The sequence below is a fragment of the Schistocerca serialis genome, chromosome 2 (assembly GCF_023864345.2).
Source record: "Schistocerca serialis cubense isolate TAMUIC-IGC-003099 chromosome 2, iqSchSeri2.2, whole genome shotgun sequence".
NCBI lineage: Eukaryota > Metazoa > Arthropoda > Insecta > Orthoptera > Acrididae > Schistocerca > Schistocerca serialis.
In genome coordinates, this window is record NC_064639.1 from 614,757,696 (window position 1) to 614,784,110 (window position 26,415).

A 26,415-nucleotide genomic window follows, 5' to 3' on the forward strand; every position below is an offset into this window, starting at 1 on the left:
ACCTATCCATTGTGTGAGCCCCTGACACAAATGTATCTCTGTCATTGTATTTTTCACGTTTTGTTTCGTTTCAAAAATGCATGAGATGTAGAGTTAGGTGGGACACCCTGCATATTACATTATAATTCTTAACCTATTGGGACTCAAACTTCATGGGTGATGCAGAATAATAAAAATAATAGTAAAATACAATTTATGATGAATATATCTAAAGATGATAAACATTTCAACACTGGTATTTTGCCTACATTAACAAAAGCCAAGTAATTAGAAAAAGAGCAATAACTATCGTCGTATCTTATTTGAACTATACACGTTCTTCTGCAGGATGTCACAACTGGAGGTCTAACACAATCCAGCGAATGAGAAAGTTAGTAATAAATAGCCCCTGACCTACGAAGTGCTCTCTTGCAGGACGCGATTTGCTGACGTGAGAAAAAGTAGCTCTAAAAATTCTTAGTATCTGTTTCTGTATAATTGCTTCAAGACGGGTTCTTTCTGTGGCTCCTGTTTTCTCGTAAGTATCGTGAAATGGAAGTAGCAGAAATGGTAACTGTAGAGAAGCAAACTGAATACGTTCAAGATAGATTTTTTTGACGTAGGTATCTTTTGAATCTTGTGAAAGAAAGATTAGGGTTTGACATACAGACAACTATAATGTGCTTATAGAGCATGATCATATTGGAAAGGCATGGAAAAGGATAACACTGTTAAGGGAAACCATGGTAAATCTAAATGCGAATGATCTGACAGAGGTTTGAAACCTGCTCCTTCAAAAAACGAGCTCAGAGCCTGAAGTCCTGGACTCTCCTTACAACATAGCACGTCCGGCCCCTTGCATCTTCAATACACGTGTCTGTGCCCAGACTGCTTACCTTGGAGTAGACGGTGCCTGTGGAGCCGACGTACTTCTCGTTCGCCAGGGCCTGGCGTGCGCGTTCCTTCAGCGTGCTGTAGAAGCCTTTCGGTTCAAAGACGTACGGCGAGTTGCGCCGCGTTTTTGCGTCTCGCACGTAGAAGTCCTTCAGCTTGGTTTCCGCAACATTGCGCACATGATGTGCTTCGAATGCTTCTGTGATGTCCGTTCCCTGCAGTCAAACGAAAGGCAGCATGAATGTACATACACTACAAACACACACACACACACACACACACACACACACACACACACACAGAGTCACGAGCCCCACTAGATTAAAGTACGAGGGCCGTTCAATGAGTAATGCCCCACGTTCTTTTCTCTGAACATATTTATTGTTAAGAGTCTGAATTTGGAGAACAATAGACAAAATATGTCTTGCCCGTGTCCTATTTTTCTAAGTAGTCTCCATCGCGTTCTACGGCCGTACGCCAACGTTTTGGAAGAGCATGTATTCCCTGCTGGTAAGAGCTCTTGTCTTGTAGGTGTAGCCATGTTTTCACTGTATGGCTGACTCTCTCGCCATCTTTGAAGTGTGTTCCCTGTAGATAATGTCGAGTTGTGATCTTCCGGTCGGCACGAATAATGGCATCCTCAAGATTCAGCATGTCTGGAGCAGTGGCTGTGACGGGACGTCCCGAGCATGGTTGATCTCGGAGCCCTGTTTCTGCGGTTCCTGAGGCGGTAATATTCTTTACCCACCGCCCAACTGTAATCCTATCCACTGCAGCATCGCCATACACTGCACACAAACGTTTATGGATGTTCACCATGGTTTCTTATTCTGCACACAAGAATTCGATAACATCGTGTTGCTTGTAATGTGAGTCGTTTGTAGACGCCATTTTGACGCTGAACTTCGGCACTGCCATCTGCCACAATTATTCGAAACTTCACCGGCGCACAGAACAAACATCATATGTCAAGCACCAACAACGAAGTTTGCCTATGTATATTACTGGCTTTTAAAAAGAATGTGGGGCATTACTTACTGAACGTCCCTCGTGTATTTCTAGCATATATATCGTCCCAGTCAGTAAAGCAGAAAAGGATTCTTCTCTACAAATTTCATTCAACGTATCGGGGAGATTCCCTGGCTTATAAAGCAAATCAACTCAGGAGCAGCAAATCATCTCCTGCATTATTCACAGTTGAGATTCCTACCACTACAGTCTCGTATTTTTAGGGAAATAATGTTAAAACGAAATTTTCCACCGTTACTAATTCTTACTAAAATAAAATTTTCCAACGTTACTAATTGTGACCGATATTTTCAGGAGGCTTATCATGGGTTCCATACAAGCACTGGGACCGAAAATATTTACGAACTATGAACTCTTGGAACACTCACTTCTACTTCATTAACAGTCTTCCGTATGTTGTAAAGTTCGAACAGTAACGTTAGCTACTAGTGCCACTGACATTGATGAAGTAATGAACACTATTTTTATAAAATTTTGTTGTTTGTGATGATTTAAATCAGTGTTAACACTGGATGCTTTACGGTTCGTCAAAACGGGAAAATTAATGATTGCTAGGCAAAAGTTTAACAAAATGAGAGCCTTACAAAAAATCTGTTAAGTGCTTAGGCCCCTCATTTTTGTGTTTCTTGGCTTGACTTTAAGACAATAACATTAGATAAAATCATCCTCAATCTGTTAGCGTCCGCAGACGAAAACGTAAGTGTGCCAGAGGACGATGAGTTGAAGAGAACAGTATAATGGTTCGAATTCAATCAGATTGTAATGAAACACGAGAGTTGAGAAAATCACTTATTAATCATAGTTAAGTTAACAATCAAAATATGCATCTTTGCCGTTTACATGGCGCGCGCAGCCACGAGTGCCCATTCACCACTGTCAAATCTCTCCTTCGCCACGGCCACCCCTCTACAGACTCTGTCTGAGGCACTGAGAGAATCCGGTTATTTTCGGGTGAAAATAAATCACAATAATAGAACGAAAAAGCCAAAATTGCAGGTCCGCTATATAGAGCAGGGAATGAACCAATTTTAAACAAGATTTATAGAGTTATCAAGCTGCAGACGTCATTATGGATCGGATTAGGGTTTCCTAGTGTACATTTTGAAGGGGAGATATTTATCTACTGTAATATTTCTGTTGGATGTAGTTGAAAGTTTCAGGTTAATTTAGGGTTCAGAGATCGTCTGAGGTGCCCTAGTACAAGAATTTTTGCTGAAATAGTGCTTTGAAATTCTGAAAGTAGCAGGAGTAAAATACAGATAGCAGAAGGTTATCTACAACCTGTACAGAAACTAGACTGCAGTCATAGAAACCGAAGAACTAGAAAGCACTCCGACCTCAGGCCACAAGTGGGCCAGGGGGCCATCCGACCGCCGTGTCATCCTCAGTTGAGGATGCGGATAGGAGGGGCGTGTGGTCAGCACACCACTCTTCCGGTCGTTAAGATGGTTTTCTTTGACCGGAGCCGCTACTATTCGGTCGAGTAGCTCCTCAATTGGCATCACGAGGCTGAGTGCACCCCAAAAAATGGCAACAGCGCATGGCGGACTGGATGGTCACCTATCCAAGTGCCGGCCACGCCCGACAGCGCTTAACTTCGGTGATCTCACGGGAAACAGTGTATCCACTGCGGCAAGGCCGTTGCCAGGAGAACTAGAAAGGGAAGCAGTTTTTGAGACGTTAAAGGTTTGTAGCCGATGCTCAGGGTTATTCTGTCTGTACAGTGACCAAACTGTGAAGGAAATCAAGGAGAAATTTGGAAGGAGAATTAAAGATCAGGAGAATATATTAAAAAATTCAAGGTTACAATGAATATGAACAAAAGTACAATGTCAGTAATGTATGTAGCTGCATTAAATAGGCGATTCTTAGGGATTTAGATTAGGATATGAGACACTAAAAGTAGTAGATGAGTTTTCTATCGCCGTAGCAAAATAACTGACAATGGCTGAATCATGGAGACCATAAAATGCAAACTGACAACAACATGAGAAGTGTTTATGCGAAAAATCAATTTAGTATTGTCAAATATACTATTTAAAGCCGGCCGGAGTGGCCGAGCGGTTAAAGGCGCTACAGTCTGGAACCGCACGACCGCTACGGTCGCAGGTTCGAATCCTGCCTCGGGCATGGATGTGTGTGATGTCCTTAGGTTAGTTAGATTTAAGTAGTTCTAAGTTCTAGGGGACTTATGACCACAGCAGTTGAGTCCCATAGTGCTCAGAGCCATTTGAACCACTATTTAAATTTATTTTTATTTTTGTGGGTGTCTATAACCTCAACGCATTTGGAAAACGAAAACATGTCCCAGGAACGCTGTATTCTTCTTATTATCTATGTGATTCGCGGATTTCAACCTTTGGTCATTTTCAAGTATGTCTTAGGAAATCCTTTCTGAAGGTATCTGTCTGGATTATCTTCCGCTGCAGTCAGCTTTTTAAACGCGGAATCTCTCAAGGAATTTCAGTCACCAACTGCACAAACCACTGATCCAATCTGTAAGATTGAATGGTTGCAACACTTGGAGCACACACATAAAAGATTTAAATAGCCTTCCCGTTTCCGAGCAGAAAGTCTTAAGGAAGGTTTACGGTTAGTACGGTATTCGATCATGGAGGAGGGAGGATTCGTCGTAAGAGTGAGTCAGATGAGGTTCAGAACAGCCGAGACAATGTAGGCCTGCTGAGAACCAAGGCTTGTACAGGTCGGTCATCTAACTCAGATAAATAAACACCGATGGCTTTGGAAAAACATGGATTTCACTCTCCTTGTAAGAAGACCACTAGGTAGGTCAAATAAAAGATGAAGAGATGGTATCCATGAAGACTTGCTAAAAATCGCCATACACAGTATTTGGCAGCAAAAAGAGGGAAACAGAATCCAGTAAAAGAGAAGCTTTGTAGCTGCACGCTGTCCTCTAGGCCTGGTCGCACTAAGTAAGTAAGTATTTGGCTATATTGTCGTCATGTATGGGAGTTAAATGTGAACGATAAACAGTTCAGACAAGAAGACGATAGAAGCTTTTGAAATGGGTTTATAGAGGAGAATGCTGAAAAGTAGGTGTCTGTATCTGATAACCAGAGGAGGAGCACTGACCCGAACTGGGGAAAAAAGAAATTTATGTCACAGGTTGTCTAAAAGAAGGGACTGGTTTGTACGACACGGGGTTGCGACACTTGCGCGGACTGACACTTCTGTAGAGAGGCTTTTCTGTGGACCCCAGGACTCTTGTTGGGATAAGCGGCTTTTCGCAGGTAGTCTGTTCGTGAACTGACGAATCCAACGAATGTGAAGACAAAGAATCTGTTTGTGGTGACAGACTGATCTGCTGCTAGCCTGAGGTCTAGGTTACCTTGGAATGTGACAGATTGGTTGTGAGATGGTGAAGATAATGGACGTGAAAGAAAAAAACTACTTGATGTGACTTGGGCTCCGGAGAAATATTAACACTTCCCATCTCCACACAAGTGTCACTCCAGACAATGGTTCCTAGATCGAAGGATGCACCCTGAGGCACTAAATAATCGTCGAGTTCGTAATGAAGGGGAGGTGTGTTTGGGTGGGAGAGGGGAGGAGGCATGGCTGAGGAGTGGGGAAGAGGGAGTAAAATATGTAGAGGAGGACCGAATATTGAATACGGAAGCAGGTTCAGATGAATGTTCGTAGCAGTAGATATGTGAACTGGAGAGCTGCACCAACCAGTCTTCAGACTGAAGAGCACAATAACAATCTAACTGCTGGGTGATAAATGGAAAGGTGAAAGTGATACTTCACTGTGCATTTGCGCTGTTTGAGGTAGGGAATCAACCCATTCCAAGCTAAGACTAGATATCGGCACCGGCTGAAGCCCAGGCGTGGGTGCCGCTGTGCATCATACCTTGGTGAGTGTGATCCAGTCAGAGCCGCCGGGGTGCGACTTCTCCCAGCCGGCCAGGTCGTAGAGGCGGTCGTGGACGCGCCACAACCCTTCGGCGCCGTCGTCCTCGCGCCGGCCCTGCAGCCACAGTCCTCCGGAGTGCAGCGGCACATCGCGGAGGGACGGGTACTTCCACAGGCCTGGCAGCGACGACTTGGGCTTCTCTCTACGCACACAGAAAACTTTCATTGTTGGCAACCGGAACAAAATAATAATTGGATCTTTTTACCGACCTCCCAATTCAGATGACACAGTTGCTGAAAGGTTCAAAGAAAACTTGAGTTTGATTTCAAACACGTACCGGTCTTTTACGATAATAGTTGGTGGTGACTTTAATTTACCCTCGATATGTTGGCGAAAATACATGTTTAATTCCAGAGGTACGCATAAAATACCATCCGAAATCGCATTCTCTGAGAATTATTTCGAGCAATTAGTTCATGAGCCCAAGCGAATAGTAAACGGTTGTGAAAACACACTTGACCTCTTAGCAACAAATAACCCTGAGTTAATAACGAGCATCAAAATCGATTCAGGGATTAGTGAACACAGAGTTGTCGTAGCGAGATTGAATACTGTAATCCCCAAATCCTCGAAAAATAAGAGAGAAATATACCTATTCAAAAAAGCAAATAAACATTCACTTGACCCCTTCCTAAGAGACAATCTCCACTCATTCCAAATTAATAATATAAGTGTAGACGAGATGTGGCTTAAATTCAAAGATATAGTACTGACAGCAATTGAAAGATTTATACCAAATAAATTAACAAACGACGGAGCTGGTCCTCCTTGAGACACAAAACGGTTTCGAACATTCTTGCAAAAACAACGAAACAAACATGCCAAATTTAAACAGACGGAAAATCCTCAAGATTGGCGATCTTTTACAGAAGCTCGAAATTTGGCGCGGACTTCAATGCGAGATGCCTATAACAGTTTCCACAACGAAACTTTGTCTCGAAACCTGGCAGAAAATCCAAAGAGATTCTGGTCGTATGTTAAGTATGTTAGCGGCAAGAAACATCAATGCCTTCTCTGCGCCATAGCAATACAGATACTCTCGAAGACAGTGCTGCCAAAGCAGAGTTACTAAACATAGCCTTCCGAAATGCCTTCACAAAAGAAGAGAAAGTAAATATTCCAGAATTCGAATCAAGAACAGCTGCCAACATGAGTAACGTAGAAGTAAATATCCTCGGAGCAGCGAAGCAACTTAAATCACTTAATGAAAGCAAGTCTTCTGGTCCAGACTACATATAACAATTAGGTTCCTTTCGGAGTATACTGATGCATTAGCTCCATACTTAACAATCATATACAATCGTTCGCTCGACGAAAGATCCGTACCCAAAGACTGGAAAGTTGCACAGGTCACACCAATATTCAAGGAAGGTAGTAGGAGTAATCCACTAAATTACATGTCCATATCGTTAACGTCGATATGCAGCAGGATTTTAGAATATATATTGTGTTCGAACATTATGAATTACCTCGAAGAAAACGGTCTATTGACACACAGTCGGCATGGGTTTAGAAAACATAGTTCCTGTGAAACACAACTAGCTCTTTATTCACATGAAGTGTTGAGTGCTGTTGACAAGGGATTTCAGATCTATTCCGTATTTCTGGATTTCCGGAAGGCTTTTGACACTGTAGCACACAAGCGGTTCGTAGTGAAATTGCGTGCTTATGGAATATCGTCTCAGTTATACAACTAGATTTATGATTTCCTGTCACAGACGTCATACTTCGTAGTAATTGACGGAAAGTCATCGAGTAAAACAGAAGTGGTTTATGGGGTTCCCCAAGGTAGTGTTATAGGCCCTTTGCTGTTCCTTATCTATCTAAACGATTTGGGAGCTAATCTGAGCAGCCGTCTTCGGTTGCTTGCAGATGACGCTGTCGTTTATCGACTAATAAAGTCGTCAGAATATCAAAACAAACTGTAAAACGATTTAGAAAAGATATATGAATGGTGCGAAAAGTGGCAGTTGACCTTAAATAACGAAAAGTGTGAGGTCATCCACATGAATGCTAAATAGAACTTGTTAAACTTCGGTTACAAGATAAATCAGTCTAATCTAAAAGCCGTAAACTCAACTAAATACCAGGATATTACAATTACGAACAACGTAAATTAGAAGGAACACGTAGAAAATGTTGTGGGGAAGGCTAACCAAAGACTGCGTTTCATTGGCTGGACGCTTAGAAAATGTAACAGACCTACTAAGTAGACTGCCTACACTACGCTTATCCGTCCTCTTTTAGAATACTGCTGCGCGTTGTGGGATCCTTACCAGATAGGACTGACGGAGAACATTGAAAAGGTTCAAAGAAAGGCAGCACGTTTTGTATTATTGCGAAATAGGGGAGAGAGTGTCATTGAAATGGTACAGGATTTGGGATGGACCTAATTAAAACCAAGACGGTTTTCGTTGCAGAGGAATCACTAAATTTCTCCTCCGAATGCGAAAATATTTTGTTGACACCGACGTACATAGGGAGGAACAATAACCACGATAAAATAAGGGAAATCAGGGCTCGTACGGAAAGATATAGGTGTTCATTCTTTCTGCACGCTATACGAGATTCGAATAACAGAGAACTGTGAAGGTGGTTCGATGAACCCTCTGCCAGGCACTTGAATGCGATTTTCAGAGTATCCATGTAGATGTAGCCTGCACCATTCGTTACAGAATACACTGATCGACAGGGCACAATTCGAAGGCCGATGTCAGTAAAGAAACGAAGGATTTCCAACCTCTAAATATTGCACACTAGAAATTTCTATCAGAAAATGTTGTGAGTAGCTCAACACCTCTGTGCGGAAGATCTCATATCGGTTGGGGCTAAGTGTTACTGCTGTGATCCGTGTGGCACAGGATAGTACAACTCAATTTGCATCCAGCATGGCGCAGTGGTACATTCAGTGTGAATTGGTCATTGAACTCAGGTAATTTAGGCTCTCTGTACTTAGTGAGTCCTTTGCTCCGGGATCACAGTGTTACAGCTTGATGACCGACTTGTACTCACAGTTTGGTGACAAGAAGACTTACAGGGTGAACGGTATTTTCCCATTAAGATAGAAGCACAATGACCTAGGGAACACTGTTTTTCCCTGGCCCCTAGCGAGCCGTTGATCCTAATCCTACGTACCCTGTATGTCTTCTTCTTGGTATGGAATCACTGCTACCCAGCATTCGCCGCAGATTTAAATAGCGCTGTCGTCTGGCGGAGATTGAACCTATCACAGATAGTCTCTGTTTGTCCATCTTTTTAGATAAGGGTGCGGTACTTGGCTATTCGATACAGGATGTCAAATTAAAGACCTCCTAGCCGTCATGTTTCCAACCTTATTTTATTTGGCAACCAGTTTCAACTTTTTACTACACAATCTTCAGATCGCTGACCGACGTGTTGGAAGAGTCTACCTCGCTTGTGATCAAAGCAGGGGCCAGCAATACGGATATCAGTAGATTTTTGCTATAGCGATCTGCCGACTCGGCATCGCTATAGCAGAAATCTACTGATATCCGTATTGCTGGCCCCTGCCTTGATTTAGACACTGGACTCGCATTCGGGAGGACGATGGTTCAATCCCGGATCCGGCCATCCTGATTTAAGTTTTCCGTGATTTCCCTAAATCACTCCAAGCAAATGCCGGGATGGTTCCTCTGAAAGGGCACGGCCGACTTCCTTCCCCATTCTTCCCTAATCCGATGAGACCGATGACCACGGTGTCTGGTCTCCTTCCCCAAACAACCAACCAACCCTGCTTTGATTACAAGCGAGGTAGAATCTTCCAACATGTCGGTCAGGGGCCTGAAGATGGCGTAGTAAAACACTGAAACTGGTTGCCAAATAAAATAAGGTTGGAAAATAGACGGCTGGAAAGTGTTTAATTTGACATTCTGTATCACAGATAGAATGTTATGTTACAGCCCAGGATTGGTTTCAGTATCATCAGTGAGTGTATTGGCGGACTTAGATGGCGGTAGCAAACCGACCAAACCCATATATTGTAGGGATCATCCCCTGCATTCCTCTAAAGTTATTGAGACAAAAGAAATAGGGAGTGTAAAAGAGGATGTTTAGACAAGACTATGAGACCTGGTATTCTATCAATACTCGCCCAGAATCTTAACTGCTGCATCACTTCGTTCGGCGGCATAGCGTAAAGTTGTGTTTATAGACCACAGAGCAATAATTCGGCTTCCTGTCATTGAAACACCAGGTTTCACTATTCCCGTTTCTTCTCACGGGCGAAAATAGACATTATTATCACATGAAGGGGAACACCGATCAATTTATGTCTGTCACGAATCCAAATAAGTGCTTGCATCCTCATTGACGAAAGACATAGTTACATTTTCTGTTGTGTAGTGGTAAATGGCTGAAGGGTACTTAGCAAAATAAAAGTGGATGACAGAGGCGTGTACGACGCATTACACCCTGACCAACGTACTGTTCTTTCATTTGAGAGTGAGGCAGTCACTGGGTCCACTCATAATCTAAGACGAATGTGATCTTTGGGTACATAGCATCTATAAGACAGTGCAAAAGAGCAGGAAGCCTCAAGTCGATCCACAATTAATGAGTTATTAGTAGAATGCCAACAGAAAGCTTGTATCTCACACTTATGTTAATAAAAGATCGTCAATAAAAGAATAGATTGGAAGCCTCTGCTTCCTTCTGAATACGTCTCTAAAAGAGAAATACGAGTTTCTGTTGGACTAAAAGCTTTTCTTAAATTCATGCGCCGGCCGAAGTAGCCGTGCGGTTAAAGGCGCTGCAGCCTGGGACCGCAAGACCGCTACGGTCGCAGGTTCGAATCCTGCCTCGGGCATGGATGTTTGTGATGTCCTTAGGTTAGTTAGGTTTAACTAGTTCTAGGGGACTGATGACCTCAGCAGTTGAGTCCCATAGTGCTCAGAGCCATTTTTAAATTCATGCCACCGCTGTAATAGCATTCACTAGTGCTGCAGAATCCCTAATAAATCACCTTTATAGTGTAGCTCTAAGGCCTCGCAAAACTGTACCATCTTCCTGGAAAACACCTCAGGCGTACGGGTTACTCTGGTGACCCTAATACTTCCGCAGAGATTTGGCACATACTGGTAGTTGTCAATAGCGCTTCAAATCCCACCAGCAAAATTGTTGTATTAACGTATGTTTTCGTACTTTGTCACTGAATGCCCACGAGAGAAACAGAACTGTCTTTCATCTTCAAAAATTGAAAGAGAGCCACTAGCACAATCATTCGACCGTTAAATTTGTAATTGATGCTGCCCTTCGTATGTGCAATAATTATGAAGAAAGTGTCAAATACAGACTGGATTTACACTGGATATAATTATAGAAATAAAAGCGGTAATTTATTCCACTTGTACACTGACCAGTCACATTAATGCGACCACCTGTCAAACGTAACCGCCTTTTGCAGCCGAGACAAATACGAGATTTGCAGGAAGAGAGAGTGGGAAGGTACCGTCAGGGATGTGCAACTATGCTGACTCCAGTGCCGTGGTCAGCTGCAGTAGGTTTCCCAGTTGATGATCCACGGCGCGAACAGCCAGATCTGGGTGGAGAGAACGGTAAACTCATACTGGTGCTCTTCGAACCATGCGCGTACGCTGTGACTGTGTGACACGTTGTATTGTCCTGCTAATAGATGCGATTGCGCCGAGGAAAACCCAACTACAAGTACGGGTGCACGTGGTCCCCAAGGATAGACGTATACCTCTGTTGATCCATTGTGTCTTCCAGAATGACGAGATCACCCAGGGAAAGCCACGAAAACATTCCTCAGGGTATAACGCTCCCTCCTGCGGCCTGGACCCTACCGACGGTTGTTTCAGGGTGACAGCCTTCACACGTTTCACGCCGTATGCGCCAACGGCCATCTGTCAGATGGAGCATAAAAGGTGAGTCGTCACAAAAGGCCACCTGTCGCCAGTCAGTGGACGTCCAGTTGTGGAACTGGTGTGCAAATTGCAGCCTTTATCGCCGATGAACAGCAGTCAGTATGGGTGCATGAACCAGACACCTGCTGCAGAGGCCAATACGCAGCAACTTTCTCTGGGGAGACACTGTTGGTAGCCTGTTTCTTTCGTCTGGGCGGTCACTTGCGCAACACTTACACGCCCATTCACCCTTACACAACTCCGCATCTGTCTTTCTCCCCTGCCATCTATGGCCAGTGTTGCACCACGGATCACGCGAGTACATGTATCCATGGGAAGAGGTGCTGAAGGCTTCCTTCGCATGAACGGTGACCGTGTAGTGTGTAATGTGTTTGTCTTCAAGCATATATTTGCAATTTGGACCTCTCAAACTGTGCTATAAGGTATTCTCGTACTCAGTTGTAATGCTTTGTAACGGGGAAACCATTGATTTCCGGACCTATGTTTATTGGAACCATTTGTTTGTTCCATTGTCTTCTACTCGCTCCTTTCTTTTGTACCTATGCATATTCTCACTCCCTTATCTCGCGCCGGCCGCGGTGGTCTCGCGGTTCTAGGCGCGCAGTCCGGAACCGTGCGACTGCTACGGTCGCAGGTTCGAATCCTGCCTCGGGCATGGATGTATGTGATGTCCTTAGGTTAGTTAGGTTTAAGTAGTTCTAAGTTCTAGGGGACTGATGACCACAGCTGTTAAGTCCCATAGTGCTCAGAGCCAGCCTTATCTCGCAGCCGCCACCATGTCAGTTGCCGTTTAATGTCTTAGGTTAGCAGGGGGAGATTCTATATCGCATGCTGGAAGACCCTCGTTTCTTCAGTAATCAGTTACCAGAGGACGTCACACAGTGTGATAAGACAAGTGGCAGAGGTCGTGTCCTGTCTCCCTCGCTGATAACCCTCGCCGACATCCTAGCAGCTTATCGTTGGCAAAATAGTTTATGTAAACGTTCCAGAAAAGGCGCGACGCGTGACTGCAAGTCACGTTAGTCGCTTGTATTTGCAGTTTCATTGATTTTCAACATTTCATTCCGTGTATTCTGCGATGCACAGGAAGAAGAATCTCGAAAGCAATAATGGATTTGTGTCGCGGTAGAGAAACATTCCTGAAATGGTCCCATCAAAAATGCCAGAGACGATTTGTTTCTTAGGAGAGTGACGCAGTTACACCACACATACTGAACAAGTCATCCACTTTACAATATATGCACAAACACATACATTAGTCTTTCACTTTTGTGTGGCTCGCGTTATCTCGGAAATAAATTAAAAATATTTCTCTTCGCTGCTTTAGTCCAACATTTTTCAGAGGTTTCCATCGATTGCAAACAGATGCCAGTATTGGATGACTCTGCTAAAAGAGGCCTAACACTGTCACTGATGACTAGCATTTTACCGTTGTTTGATGAGAGCCTTGCAAATGAAAATCAAATTCTTGTCTAAAACTGTAAATGAAAGTGCAATACGATCCGCCACTTGAGGATTTTTTAACGAATGTCGTGTTGTCTCTTTTTAATACAAGTAATCTGGATTTCAATGGTATGTGGTGCCAGTGCATGCATGTAGAATTGCTGGTAAACTAACTAATAAGCGACGTAACGTATTGTGTTTAAGGTATTTATAAATAATTACTTGCTTTATATATCTGAATAATATCGTAAAGCGAAGTAAGAATTGCTCGTTTAGAAAAAAGCTATGGTGTCCATTTGTCTACGATTAATTGATTCTTTATGCTTTTCGTTGATAAATTTTATTGACCATAACTAAATTAAGGGGGAATTATTTTGGCATTGATGAGCATTAGGGGGTGACATTAAGAGCCACATACTTACGAAAGCATTGTGTACGTGTAATAAAATATAGCTTTGACAGAGGTGATATGAGATTCCAAACCTAATTTTCATCAGTATGTTCATCACTTTGAGACAACGGGATGTCAAGTGAATAGAAAAAAGTGCGTTTAGACAAGAGGGCTTTCTGCTTAGAAATTAATATTGTCAGTGCTGTTGGAATACACGGCGCAGGAGAGCAACGACGGCATTTCTGAAGGATCCATCCTGGCATTCGCTTTAATTGATTTCGATAATCCGTCGAAGACCGAAGTTAGAATGGACAAACACAAACACCGTTCCCCCCCGAGAATCGTCTAATGGCTACTGTCCTCTGACTTTTTAATCAACCAACAAGTGAAACGCCCCCTTAGAAAAATTAATGAATTACTGTGCTGATAAACCTCTTACATTATTTGACTTTCAAACAGCTGAGCAGAACTGAACGTACTCAGACATTTCGCTCTTTACCTATTCTGATCAACACTAAACTGACAGCCAATATTTTTAGCGCAACTCAATCTGACTTTCAAAAATTCCTACAAGAGAATGGCCCGGACTAACATTAACCTATACGTTTCACAAATCACTTACCTCACAAAAATCTTCGTTACTCGAACTACTGCAGTACAGCGAGCGCCACTACTGCCAGCTAAATAAAAGATTCAAACTACTGAAGGCACTAACTACTGAAAGGCATAGTTAGCAAATGAAAGATTTTGACAGAGAACGAGCAATGTATTTACCTTAATAGTGTTCAAAAGTCATTATATATATATATATATATATATATATATATATATATATATATATATATATATATATATATATATATATATATATCAATCCATGATACCCAATATTAGAAATTTACAGTCCATGATACCCAATATTAGAAATTTACTCTTTCTGATGGACACACGTCCAATTCGTCCTCTCTCAAAATTCCGCCATCTCTCTCCCCACATCCACCACTGCTGGCGGTTCACCTCCAACTGCGCAACTCTACGCGCTGTTCACATCCAACTGCCAAACACTATAATAGCAAATATTGCAACAATGCCGACCAGCCTCAGACTGCACACAGCACACTCAGTGATTTTCATACAGATCGCTACGTGGCGTTATCAACATAAAAACCTAAACAGCCTACTTACACAAGAAAGTTGCGACAATCCGGCTTGATTTCTGTTGGCTATCTGTTGTGCCAGAATTACAGGTTCTGCATTGAGTAAAGACAATATTATTTTTCCATTTCACGTAACTTAAGTCGAAGACGACGGGAAAATGGAATGTAAGAATCTGCTTAGCACTTGAGAGAGCCGTCTTGGAATTGAACACAATTGTCTTCACCCAATATCAAGATTACTGATACTATAAAACGATAAATTCGTATATATGTTGTACCACAGCTACAATAAAATTATTGAAGTGGTACGAACCAAGACAGTTATGACTGACAGACAAGCGCCCGCACGCACCGAAAACGCCAGTACAGTCAGTATGCGCGTTCACAATATAATCCTGTTAATCATTTGTTACAAAAGAACTGCGAGATAAAAAATGGTTAGAAGAGAATTCGACAAAAAGCAATCAACCGCACAAGTAAAAATTTTCACAATTACAGGCCTAAATTAATACCGTGTAATTACGGTAACATTTTCTGATGCTACCACGAAGTGAAGTAAATATTTCTACACGCCATAACTTCAAATTAAAGAAACGTTTGATGCTTTATGATCTGTTGGTAGCGACTGATACGATCCAGGTCCACCGTTCATTGCTACTGAGTGCGAGGGTACACAGCCATTCAGTTGCTGACTGATCACAGGCAATATGTTACAAGAGTTCGACGGTGGGATGCAGTATGAGGAATTCACTGATGGCATGGTATGAATTTAGATTTTGGAATTTTATGATAAAATGGCTGCAACTCAAGGTTCCTAAGATTCCTGACATTCTTCAATTTCACCGGTGTGTCATGGGCTACTCCAATAGGCATGCTCGAACGTGGCACTGACCCGTCGATGCCTAAAAGTGAAATAGTTGCACAAAAACTGTCATGGCGTACAGGGTTGCAAAATACCGTGTCGTCCAAAAACCTATCACAAACGAAGTTATTTAAGGAAAGCAATGAAAAATCTAACCGTACGTGGTCCGACAGGATTTGAATTCTCTCCTCCTGACTGCCTTAACCGCTGCGCCACGTCAGTTCTTTCTAGTAACACTGGCGGCCACGTAGGCACAGTGTTTCAACTTGGTTTCTGTGTACATTACGTAAATCCCCCGTGTCCGCTGGCGTAACGTGTTCACTGAATTCGGTCATCTGGACACTGTCTTGGAGTGTCCGCAAAACTGAACTGTAGACTCGTAGCTGGAAAGCGCGAAAGATGATGTCTCACCGATTTACTGGCTGGATACTTTATTGTGGATCAGGGTACTGTCACAAGATAACAGAAAAAATATTTGGTTTTTACCGTAATATCGTATTTTCAGCTATGTCTGATCAGTTCATTGTTTGTGGCTTGAGACCAGTAAATTAAATATATGTTAAGCTAGCTGTAGTTTGCTGTCAACACTGTTTTCGTCTTTTTGCAAAATGTCTAATTTCTTAATATTCGACTATATACAGGGTGATTATAATTAAACTTTCAAAACGCTGAATAAATAACACCACTGGTCAGAATGACGTCAAATTGCAACAGAGTATTATCGGAGAAGGGGGGAAACGTATGGCAGAAGATAAAAAATAGTGTGAAAATTGATCAATACATAGCGCTGTGTGCATCAGATTACGCAAATGAAAACGCCTGTCATGCGCCGGCCGCGGTGGCCGTGCGGTTCTAGGCGCTACAGTCCGGAACCGCGGGACTGCTACAGTCGCAGGTTCGAATCCTGCCTCGGGCATGGATGTGTGTGATGTCCTTAGGTTAGTTAGGCTTGAGTAGTTCTAAGTTCTAGGGGACTGATGACCTAAGATGTTAAGTCCCATAGTGCTCAGAGCCATTTGAACCTGTCATGCGCACGCCCCATTGAAGTTAGTTTAAACACGCCGGGTACACGGCTTTTCCTCCTTTAGCGTCTGCGACGTTCGCCATGACGGTCTCAATGCAGGATCGCGCTCTGCTTGTAAAGCTGTATTACAAGAATAATAACTGTGCACACGTCGCTCTGCAGAAGTTTAGGACACTGAAGGGTTTGAAAAAAGACGTTGGTCCGATGACTGCCGTGGGTCTACAGAAAATGATTCGGAAATTAGAAAAGACTGGTTCTTTTGTTGTGCAACCTGGTAGAGGGAGGAAACGAACTGATTCGACGTCAGTGGAAGCAGTGGCCACAGCAGTGCAGGAGGAAACGAGTGGTGGTGTGCAAACGTTTAGTGCACAGAGAATTGCCCGAACATTGGACATACCCTTGTGAACGGTGCGTAAATACCTACGAAATATCCTTCTTTGCTATCCATTCAAAATTACCCGTGTGCACGAGTTGCTTCCTGTTGACCTGCCAGCAAGAGAGACCTTTGCTTTAGAATTTCTTACTCACAGGGATGTGGATAATGATTGGCCGTGGAAGATTTTGTGGACAGACGAAGCCCACTTCCATCTGACAGGATACGTCAATATACAGAATTTTCGAATATTGGCAACGGAAAATACACACGCAAATCAGCCAGTAGCACTTCATCCTGAAAAGGTCACTATGTGGTGCAGGTTTACGGCATCATTTATCATAGGGCCACATTTTTTCGAAGAGACAGGTTCTTCCGGTCCTGTTACATGTACTGTCACTGGCAAGTGCTATGAGTGTCTTTTGCGCAACCACGTCATTCCAGCTCTCCTAGAGCGTGGATGCGTGGATGGGATCATTTTTATGCAAGATGGCGCATCTCCGCACATTGTTAAGTCCAGTGAAGTACCTGCTGAAGAGTCATTTCGGAAATGCTAGAATTACCAGAGCCATTTCCCTACATCCTGGCCGTCCCGATCACCTTATCTTAATCCGTGTGACTTCTGGCTGTGGGGCTATCTGATAGATGTCGTGTTCACTGTTCAGATTGCAGACTTAGCTGCACTGAAGGCACGCATTGTTCAACACATTCTGAAAGTCACCCCAAAAGCACTTCGATCAGTTGTGGAACATGCTGCTTCACGATTTCAACTAATTGCAGAAAACGGTGGACAGCATATTGAACATGATTTGTGCCAGGCCCACGGAAGTTAATAGTCCGATCTGATTTTGATTGATGCTTTTTATGCGGTTTTTGGCCTCAGGACAATTAAAAACCGACGTGAGTGATGCTTTTTATGCGGTTTTTGACCTCAGGACAATTAAAAACCGACGTGAGTGATGCTTTTTATGCGGTTTTTGACCTCAGGACAATTAAAAACCGATTTTTTGCATCCGATTCCATACGATCTTGCCGTGGTGGATGGGCTTACGTAACTAACAGTATCACACCTGTACACCCTGTTTAACTGCACACTGTAACCAGTGTACAGTTTCTTGAACGTCAAACATACACCTTAGGCTAGGCATTGCTGTATATTTCAATTGTCATTTGTGGTCGACCACTATTAAATTATAATGCTCACAGCGCCATCGATTGCTACATTTTATAACTATTTATTTTTATCTGCCATGCGTTTTTCCGCTTCTCCGATAAGTTTCCGTTGCAGTTTGACGTCATTTTTACCAGTGGCGTTATTTTTACAGCGGTTTGAAAGTTTAATTATATTACTCGGTTTATTTTTTTATCTTGGCATCAAACAGAATGCATTCATAAGACTGTGTATGGTTTACCTACACATAAATTAAATCACAGTATATTCTATTTAGGAAACACACCGTGGAAAATTACCTCTGCACTGGCTATCGTTAATGAGACACCTGCTGACTGTGACAGAGAGGAAATTTTAAATTAACGAATTCGTTACTCTTCTGAAGCATCATAGTCCCTAATGTAACTGCTATTCACATTCTACAGCTGTTTTCTACCTTAATTTTCAACCTTTCATGTTTGACAAATATCAGGTATTTTAAAAGGAAACCAAAAAAGAAAAACGGTGATTTTAAAACTTGAACAACTGAATGAGCTTGTATTAGTACAGCCCGCGATTATCCACAGGTCAAATAAAGCGGTAATATTCACTCTGTCATATGGTCGCCGCTAGATTAAGCCTGGCCCGGTGGCATGGTACTTTCCACTTCTAGTACAACAATCTGTAGGCTGTTTCAAAGAAGACAAGAACAACTCTTGCACAGTTTGACCACTGCTACTGACTGTCAGGTAAGTATTCGTATAGATAACTAGTAGTTGATCGTATTTAATTTATTTACTAGTACACTCAGTAAAATACACACATCAAAAAAGTTTTTCATAACCTCGATTCCGAGAGTTCCGGAACTTGTACAGAAAATTGGAATAGAGATTAGCATAAACATCATTTCCACCCTTTTAACTGCTCATGAAAACCACACATTGCATTTTGTTCCTCCATACAGCGAGACCTTCAGAGGTGGTAGTTCAGACTGCTGTACACACCAGTACCTCTAATACCCAGTAGCACGTCCTCTTGCATTGATGCATGCCTGTAACGTCGTGGCACACTATCCACAAGTTCACCAGGGCACTGTTGGTCCAGATTGCCCCACTCCTCAACGGCGATTCGGTGTAGATCCCTCAGAGTGGTTGATGGGCCACGTCATCCATAAACAGTCCTTTTCAATCTAACCCAGGCATGATCCATAGGGTTCATGTCTGGAGAACATGCTGGCCACTCTTAGTCGAGCGATGTCGTTATCCTGAAAGAAGTCATTCACAAGATGTGCACGATGGGGGGGGGGGGGGGGGGGCGAGTTGTCGTCCATGAAGACGATTGCCTCGTCAATATGCTGCCGATATGGTTGCACTATCGGTCGGAGGATGGCATTCACGTATCGTACAGCCGTTACGGCGCCTTCCGTAACCACCAGCGGCGTACGTCGGCCCCACATAAAGGCACCCCAAAGCAGCAGGGGACCTCCACGTAGCTGCACTCGCTGGACAGTGTGTCTAAGGCGTTCAGCCTGACCGAGTTGCCTCCAAACATGTCTCCGACGATTGTCTGGTTAAAGGCATATGCGACACTCATCGGTGAAGACAACGTGATTCCAGTCCTGAGCTGTCCATTCAGCATGTTGTCGGACCCATCTGTACCGCGCTGCATGGTGTTGTGGTTGCAAAGATGGACCTCGCCGTAGATGTCGGGAGTGAAGTTGCGCATCATGCAGACTATTGCGCACAGTTTGAGTCGTAACACGACGTCCTGTGGCTGCACGAAAAGCATTATTCAACATGGTGGCGTTGCTGCCAGGGTTCCTCCGAGCCATAATCCGTAGGTAGCGATCATCCACTGTAGTAGTAGCCCTTGGGCGGCCTGAGCGAGGCTTGTCAACTACAGTTCCTGTCTCTCTGTACCTCCTCAATGTCCGAACAACATCACTTTGGTTCACTCCGAGACGCCTGGACACTTCGCTTGTTGAGAGCCCTTCCTGGCACAAAGTAACAATGCCGACGCAATCGAACCGCGGTATTGATATGGTTCAAATGGCTCTGAGCACTATGGGCTTAACATCTGAGGTCATCAGTCCCCTAGAACTTAGAACTACTTAAACCTAACTAACCTAAGGACATCACACACATCCATGCCCGAGTCAGGATTCGAACCTGCGACCGTAGCGGTCTCGCGGCTCCAGACTGTAGCGCCTAGAACCGCACGGCCACTCCGGCCGACGCGGTATTGATAGTCTAGGCATGGCTAAACTACAGGCAATACGAGCAGTGTACCTCCATCCTGGTTTGTTTCTGTTTTGTTTTGTTTTGCTTTAGGGCGCAAAAAGCAACTGGGGTCAAAAGCGCCCAAATCAAAACTATAGAACACGAAGACAGAGAGGAGCTAAAAGACGACTATATGTCAGTCCCAATTAACATAATAGAAGACAGCTAAAAACAGGTACGTAGAAAAAGGGCTAAAAAAAAGACACCGGACAGAAGTGAAGGCCCAAAACTAAAAATTAAATGGCCTTCGCCATAATGCTTTGGCGGATAAAAGCAATAAGGCGAAGGCCATTTAATGTTTATGACTGGAACTGATCGGCTGTCGGGACCCCTCCGTCTAATAGACGCTGCTCATGCACGGTTATTCACGTCTTTGGGCGAGTTTAGTAACATCTCTGAACAGTCAAGTGGACTGTTTCTGTGATACAATGTCCACAGTCAACGTCTATCTTCAGGCGTTCTGGGGATCGGGGTGATTCACAACTTTTTTTTGATGTGTGTAGAATTCCCACAGGTACCCTGCTTTAACTGCCTAAGGATGCACTTATTCTACAATATAAGACTTGGATTACCTTTACTCCGAATTTGAAGTTTCGATCTAAAACGCTAAATGACAGCAGATACTCTTTATTCGGTTCCGAAATCCAGTTTCATAGATGAAGATACGTCTTGCTGTAAACGATATGACTCAATTCCATCACATCCTACGATCAGACGAAAAGAGCTCTGGAGAAGTGACCCACCTGGACATGAATCCGACAATAACAAAGCGAAATCTGTTGCTCACCTCGACAAGCGTTATACGACATGGAGCACTTGAGGGTCAATTCTCCTCAGTCAGCCTATAATACAAGCTATTTTTACAATATTTTTGGAAAAATTAATGAAGCAATCAACGTATACCTTTTGGATGTTACTTGTTGATTCTTGGGCAACATTGTGTTCAAAATAAGATGAGTCGTTGACAGATGTCCTGCAGTCAGAAAATCTTATGTGAAATAAAAAAAAAAAACAGTTTTCTTGATCTTTAGGCTATTGCACAAGCCGTAATAGCACAGTTTTTTTTAATTTGATAAAATTATAAAATGTTTGAAACAATGATGTTCATCTGTCGTGTGCTTTTGGTGACTTTTCGTAATAACCAATGAGTAAATTAAAATTTGAAAAAATGCCTATTACACCTTGTGAACATGCCTGAGAAGTAATTCAGCCAAGTTTCAGAATGATATCTTTATAAATGCGCCCGTAATTCATTCCTTCAGTTTGAGATGCAGGGTACACCAATAAAGATATCTTTCTGAAATGTGGCCGAATTACTCCTTGGGCATGTCCGCAACGAGTAATAGACTAATTTATTCATTAGTTACCGAGAGAAACGTGTCCAAAGCACATGACGAAACTACATCTTTGTTTCAAGCGTTCGCCATTTTATTATTTTGTCAAATTCCAAAAACTGTATTATTACTTCGAGCGCATTGTTCTATAGATTTTTTTTTATATCAGATACGATTTGCAGATGGCATGGCTTCCGTCATGGACTCACCTCATTTTGGACAGAGCCACTTAAATCCTTGGACGGAAGGTTTAATGATGACTGAATTACTTTCGAAAAATCAGGAAATGTTGTCCAAGAGTAAACAAATAACGTGCAAAAAGATTTAGGTTGATTGCTTCATTTTTTTCCAAGTTATCGTAAAAATCGCTTCTTTTAGAGACTAACTGATGAGAAAGGACCCTTAACAGCCAAGGACTGGAGTGACGTGAAGCAAGGGGAAGCAGGAGCGATGGAGTCATATAGTATGAGAGATATACTCTGTGGCTGTGAGGAACTACAGGATGCCCAACTTCGTCTCATCTGCAGGAAGCTGAACAAAGTTCGAACTGTGGACGATCTGTTCAAAACTATTCAAAAAGCTAGATTTTTGGACTGCGCGGACTATCTTTTGTTAGTGATCCTGCAGTCTAATCTTTTTATTTATTCTGATTGTGTATTTGAGCGCCTTTGGTTATGTAATGCGTATGTTTTTCCTTGTGTTAGTGTTTTATTTTGTAATCTGATCTTCAAAGCACGAAAATAGCAACAATTACTATTAATGTGCTGTGACACATGTGGAATATGCGTCTGTGTTTTTCGAACTAGCAATTTTCACTGATGCGCCAAAGAAACTGGTATAGGTACGCGTATTCAAATACAGAGACATGTAAATAGGAAGAATACGGCGCTGAGGTCGGCAACGCCTATATAAGACAACAAGTGTCTCGTGCATCGTGCATTTGTTAGGAAATGGTTCAAATGGCTCTCAGCACTACGAGACTTAACATCTGAGGTCATCAGTCCCCTAGACTTAGAACTACTTAAACTTAACTAACCTAAGGACATCACGCACATCCATGCCCGAAGCAGGATTCGAACCTGCGACCATAGCGGTCGCGCGGTTCCAGACTGAAGCGCCTAGAACCGCTCGGCCACAGCGGCCGGCATTTGTTAGATGGGTTACTTCTACTACAATGGCAGGTTATCAAGATTTAAGTGGGTTTGAACGTGGTGTTATAGTCGACGCACGAGCGATAGGGCACAGCATCCCCGAGGCAGCGATGAAGTGGGGATTTTCCCGTACCACCATTTCAGGGAGTTACCGTGAATACCAGGAATCCGGTAAAATATCAAATCTCCGACACCGCTGCGACCGGAAGAAGATCCTGCCAGAACGGGACCAACGACGACGGAAGAGAATAATTCAACGTGACAGAAGTGCAACCCTTTCACAAACTGCTGCAGATCTCAATGCTGGCCCATCAGCAAGTGTCAGCGTGCGAACCATTCAACGAAACGTCATCGATATGGGCTTCCGGAGGCGAAGGCCCGCTCGTGTGCTTTGATGACTGCACAACTCAAAGCTTTACGTCTCGCCTGGGCTCGACAACACCGACTTTGGACTACTGATAACTGGAAACATGTTGCCTGGTCGGACGAGTCTCGTTTCAAATTGTATCGAGCGGATGGACGAGTACGGGTATGAAGACAAACTCATGAATCCATGGACCCTGCATGTCAGCAAGGGACTGTTCAAGCTGGTGGAGGATCTGTAATGGTGTGGGACGTGTGCAGTTGGAATGATTTGGGGCTCCTGATACGTCTAGGTACGACTCTAACAGGCGACACATACCTAACCATCCTGTCTGATCACCTGCATCCATTCATGTCCATTGTCCATTCTGACGGGGAGTTGTGCAATTCCAGCAGGACAATGCTACGGAGTGGCTTCAGGAACACTCTCCAGACATTAACATTGTTGAGCATATCTGGGATGCCTTGCAATGTGCTGTTCAAAAGAGATCTGTACCGCTCGTAGTCTTACGGGTTTATGGACAGCCCTGCAGGATTCATGATGTCAGTTCCCTCCAGCATTACTTCAGACATTAGTCGAGTCCATGCTACGTCGTGTTGCGGCACTTCTGCACGTTCGCGGGGTCCCTATGCGATATTAGGCAGGTGTACCAGTTTCTTCAGCTCGTCAATGTATAACGGTACAATTTCTTTAGCTAGCAACATGTATACTACTTTTCGACAACCTGCTTTATTTCTGAAAGACGCCAATTACTGTTTCATACACGAGTATATTCTGTAATAGAGAAGATTTTAGAGGTACTCATCAACGCAACACAATACAATAACAATACAATGAAGCATTTGGATGTGTGACTGACAGGTACGAGAGGAGACATGTACACATTTTCAGTTTCATTTCTGCGACCTATTCGCACAGTATAATACAGGCAAGTTTTTTCCAGCTTCCAAAGAAACATAATGCACAAATAATTACAACACAGAAACACACCGAACAGGTTATAACAACTCTCAGACGGCTGGAGTACACGATTTTATTATCCATTATATGACCAAGTGGTGACAGGAATGACATCCGACAGCAGAATACCTTAACGTAAAGTGAAGGTTAAATGGTACCTTTACATCATAGTAAGGCTAATTATAGGAAAACTAATACTTGTGTTGATGAATAGGGTCCCATACAGAAGTGGCAGATCACAGTCATAACCTGAAGACAATCCATGTCTCGCATTCCTTTTCACAGGTGAGTTACCAGAAATGTGAATGATAATTGCGCGTCAACACTCTTGGAGTACACGCCACTATTAACACACAAAGAGGCAAGACTAATTCTCAACTTGGTAACAACTTCCGGGAATAAATATCTCTGTTAAACAATGTACTAGTAGCTCAGTTTTTGCTTATAAAATGGAAGTACAGTTCATGTGAGCTGAGGTCGATAACTGCATAATTTGTGGTGCAGGACACGGGCACTTACCCTTTCTCCATGGCGATTAGGGTTGGACTGACACGGGAGCCGATCTGCCTCACTTTTAATAACTACTTTGACGGCCAGTCGAGGTCACCGTATCAGCTGTCCTCTAATTGGAGTGTTAAGCTAGTTCGAAATTGGCCGACGCTTATCAGTCAGTGGCACCGAGTAAACACAGGCTCCCCTCCCAGGCGTATCGCGCGCTCTTGCTTACAGAAACACGACCTGCTGACACTTGTCGTCAAAAATTACGCCAGCGCTGGGTGATGCGCTAAGAGGCGGGCAAGCCAGCCACCAGAGGCTACGGACACTCGAAGGATCCGTGAACTTTACGCATACAAAAAGAAATAGCTGGCTCTAATTTTTCCCTAAAAACGTAACCTCCACAAGATGGCACTAGATGTCGAGGAGCTACGTAACGATAAACCGGTTCTCTCTCACCCCGTGACGGTTTAGCTATAATTGGACAAATTTAATTTTCCACAATCTTTTTGTACGTTTTTGAGATAAGCCTCTTAGCTCTAATATTTTAGGGCACAAAGTACCCCAGAAAGAAAGGGCATCAAGAGTCAATTTTATGTAAATAATAAACGTACCAGACAAAAATTTTACTGTTTTTGATTTATTAAAGTGTAGCAGCTTCACTCGCATTCACAAGTGCGGCTATTTTAGTTTCACTCAGTCATTTGCATGTTATGTTGATCGTACTGACAACAACTCACCGTGATGTGGTCAGTGTCAAAACGAAACTATTTTTTTATTTGAATCTACAACAAAATCTGATAGAGTAATTCAGCCACTTAATAATTATCTACTCCAAGATTCATCTGTTGAGTAGAAGGCGTTGTCAAGTAATAATTATTTCAATTTGATTTTAAAAATTTCATTATCTGCCAGCACTCTGAATTCACGAAGGAAGTGTTCAAATATTTTTTATTTACTCCATTTTGCACAACATTAATGTTAAATTGTCGATAACGAAGGTTGTTTTTGTTCATTACTTTCTGAAAATGCTGGATTCTTCACTATAAATTTCTTAAGAGAATAGATGTACTGTGAGTCTGTTGTTAGTATGTCTATTTTTTTTTAAATATTTGCCTACACGAAGCTCGAGGATGGACATAAGACGTTATCATCACAGCATGTTTCTGTGTCTGTTTGTGAGATTGCTCCAGTAAATTACTGACGTAGGTTCGAAAGGCAACATCAGTGTCCCATTCCTACCCCAATAACTCACTCATCGTCATTTTTATCTGTTTTTCGTCTTCACTAATGTCGGTTAGACCATCCACATGATGCTCCGCTCTTCTGGTGTGGTGTTCCAGGTGACACCAGACATTTTTACAATCTAGGTAGCTTCTAGGTCAGTCCAGATACGTTATTCGCTTGATATTTATCTTATACGTGAAGTGTATGTACTGTTCCTTTCTTGTACTGTTAGTCAGTACTTACACTTTTATAAAAAAAAAAAACCATAACTTTGTACTTATGTTATAGGCCAATGTGAATATTTAATTTCTGATGAAGGCACTGATAAAAGTGGTGAAAGCAGGTCAAAAGACTGAAATTCTGTGGCCGAGAGCTGTAATTGCTTTAACTTTAATTTGTAAACGGTCGCTAACTACGCAGGGATGTTCAAAACTTTATCATTCTCAATTAAGTTCCTCGT

The 26,415-nt window shown here is 42.8% G+C and overlaps 1 protein-coding gene across 1 annotated transcript in view; it reads right to left on the minus strand.

The window, feature by feature from the left end:
- The window catches only part of LOC126457663 (cytochrome b5-related protein-like), a 35,355-nt gene extending 10,456 nt beyond the window's left edge, over positions 1-24,899 (minus strand). Inside the window, exons 1-3 of the mRNA XM_050094153.1 lie at positions 24,753-24,899; positions 5,780-5,984; positions 876-1,088 (exon numbers count right to left, since the gene is read on the minus strand). Coding sequence (XP_049950110.1) covers positions 876-1,088; positions 5,780-5,984; positions 24,753-24,763 — 429 coding nt within the window. The 5' untranslated portion in view covers positions 24,764-24,899. The remainder of the gene's footprint in view (positions 1-875; positions 1,089-5,779; positions 5,985-24,752) is intronic.
- Between the last annotated feature and the right edge of the window lie 1,516 nt (positions 24,900-26,415).